The sequence below is a fragment of the Chaetura pelagica genome, unplaced genomic scaffold, assembly GCF_000747805.2.
Source record: "Chaetura pelagica isolate M959 unplaced genomic scaffold, ChaPel_1.0 scaffold604, whole genome shotgun sequence".
NCBI classification, from domain to species: domain Eukaryota; kingdom Metazoa; phylum Chordata; class Aves; order Apodiformes; family Apodidae; genus Chaetura; species Chaetura pelagica.
Genome location: NW_009952965.1, coordinates 312,478 through 315,022, shown reverse-complemented (window position 1 = coordinate 315,022; position 2,545 = coordinate 312,478). Strand labels below are relative to the sequence as shown.

At 56.5% G+C, this 2,545-nt stretch overlaps 1 protein-coding gene across 1 annotated transcript; it reads left to right on the top strand.

The window, feature by feature from the left end:
- Window positions 1–2: 2 nt before the first annotated feature.
- Window positions 3–1,655, top strand: FZD2 (frizzled class receptor 2; the record flags this gene model as incomplete). Its single annotated transcript, XM_009995700.1, has 1 exon — window positions 3–1,655. A coding segment is annotated over one exon (1,653 nt), but the record flags the coding sequence as incomplete, so codon positions are not given.
- Window positions 1,656–2,545: the final 890 nt, after the last annotated feature.

Genomic DNA, 2,545 nt, shown 5'->3' with positions numbered 1-2,545 from the left:
TGCCCGCCGTGGCCTGGCTGCTGGCGGCGCTGGGCGCGCCGGCGCCGTCCCGGGGGCAGCTGCACGGGGAGAAGGGCATCTCCATCCCCGACCACGGCTTCTGCCAGCCCATCTCCATCCCGCTCTGCACCGACATCGCCTACAACCAGACCATCATGCCCAACCTGCTGGGTCACACCAACCAGGAGGACGCGGGCTTGGAGGTTCACCAGTTTTACCCCTTGGTGAAGGTTCAGTGCTCGCTGGAGCTCAAGTTCTTCCTGTGCTCCATGTACGCCCCGGTGTGCACGGTGCTGGAACAGGCCATCCCACCGTGCCGCTCCATCTGCGAGCGGGCGCGCCAGGGCTGCGAAGCCCTGATGAATAAGTTTGGGTTCCAGTGGCCCGAGAGGCTGCGCTGCGAGAACTTCCCCCGGCACGGCGCCGAGCAGATCTGCGTGGGGCAGAACCACTCGGAAGATGGCGGCTCGCCGGCCTTGCTCACCAGTGCCACCCCGCTGGCCGGGCAGGGCACGCCGGGCGCCCCTCGCTACGCCACCCTCGACCACCCCTTCCACTGCCCGCGGGCACTGAAGGTGCCCAGCTACCTCAACTATAAGTTCTTGGGTGAGAAGGACTGTGCGGCGCCCTGCGAGCCCACCCGTCCCGACGGCCACATGTTCTTCAACGAGGACGAGATCCGTTTTGCTCGGATCTGGATCCTCATCTGGTCCGTCTTGTGTTGTGCCTCCACCTTCTTCACGGTCACCACTTACCTGGTGGACATGCAGCGTTTCCGCTACCCCGAGCGACCCATCATCTTCCTCTCGGGGTGCTACACCATGGTGTCCGTGGCCTACATCGCGGGCTTCGTGCTGGAGGAGCGGGTGGTCTGCAACGAGCGCTTCCAGGAGGACGGCTACCGCACTGTGGTGCAGGGCACCAAGAAGGAAGGTTGCACCATCCTCTTCATGATGCTCTACTTCTTCAGCATGGCCAGCTCGATCTGGTGGGTCATCCTCTCCCTCACTTGGTTCCTGGCCGCTGGCATGAAGTGGGGCCATGAGGCCATCGAGGCCAACTCCCAGTACTTCCATTTGGCCGCCTGGGCCGTGCCGGCCGTCAAGACCATCACCATCCTGGCCATGGGGCAGATTGACGGGGACCTCCTGAGCGGCGTCTGCTTCGTGGGCCTCAACAACATCGACCCTCTCCGGGGCTTCGTGTTGGCCCCTCTCTTTGTCTACCTCTTCATCGGTACCTCCTTCCTCCTGGCCGGCTTCGTCTCCCTCTTCCGCATCCGCACCATCATGAAACACGGCGGGACCAAAACGGAGAAGCTGGAGAGGCTGATGGTTCGTATCGGGGTCTTCAGTGTCCTCTACACCGTCCCGGCCACCATCGTCATCGCCTGTTACTTCTACGAGCAGGCGTTCCGCGAGCACTGGGAACGCAGCTGGATCAGCCAGAACTGCAAGAGCTTGGCCATCCCCTGCCCGCTCCACTTCACCCCCCGCATGACCCCCGACTTCACCGTCTACATGATCAAGTATCTCATGACTCTCATCGTGGGCATCACCTCCGGCTTTTGGATATGGTCAGGGAAAACCCTCCACTCCTGGAGGAAGTTCTACACGCGACTCACCAACAGCAAGCAGGGCGAGACCACGGTGTGACCCCCCCACCCCAAACCCCAAGCCCAGCTGCTGCCCTTCAGCTTGAATTATCATTATTTTTTTTGAGGGGGGGGTGGGGGGGAGGGGTGTTTTATTATATATTTTTTATTTTTAGATTTATTAACGTCTAAGGTGTCTCTCTTTTTCTCTCTTTTTTTTTTTGTAATTAAACCTGTAAATAGCATTTGTAAATTTAATGAGGTATTTGTATTTAAACCATGGGAAAGGTTGGGGGGGGGAGGAGAAAAGGGAGAGGGAAAAATAAAGGAGAGGAAAAGAAGAGAGGGGGGGAAAAGGAAAAGAGGGGGGGAAGGAAAAGGAGAGGGGGGAAGAAGGAAAGGAGAGGGGAAAGTATAAGAGGAAAAGGAGAAGGGAAGATATAAAAGGAAAAGGAGGGGGGAAAGAGGGAAAGGAGAGGGGAAAGTATAAGAGGGAAAGGAGAGGGAAAAATAAAAGAGAGGGGAAAGAGGGAAAGGAGAGGGGAAAGTATAAGAGGAAAAGAACAGGGGGGGGGGAAGGGAGAAGGAGAGGGGTGAAAAAAGAGGAAAAGGAGGGAAAATATAAGAGAAAAAGGAGAGGGGGGGGGGAAAGAGGGAAAGGAGAAGGGAAAATATAGGAAAAGGAGAGGGAAAATAAAAGGAAAAGGAGAGGGGGAAATAAAAGAGGAAGGGGGGGGAAGAGGAAAAGGAGAGGGGGTTAAAAAAGAGGAAAAGAAAGGGGGGAAGAAAAAATCCAAAAGGAGAAAGGGGAGAAAAACGGAGGAGAAAAAAGAGGGGGAGAAAAGGGAGGGAAAAATGAGGAAAGGGAGGGAAGAAAAGGAGAGGAGAAAAGGAAAAGGAGGAGGAAAGGGAGGAAAAGGGGTGAACGGGGTGGAAGAGGGAGAAAAAGGG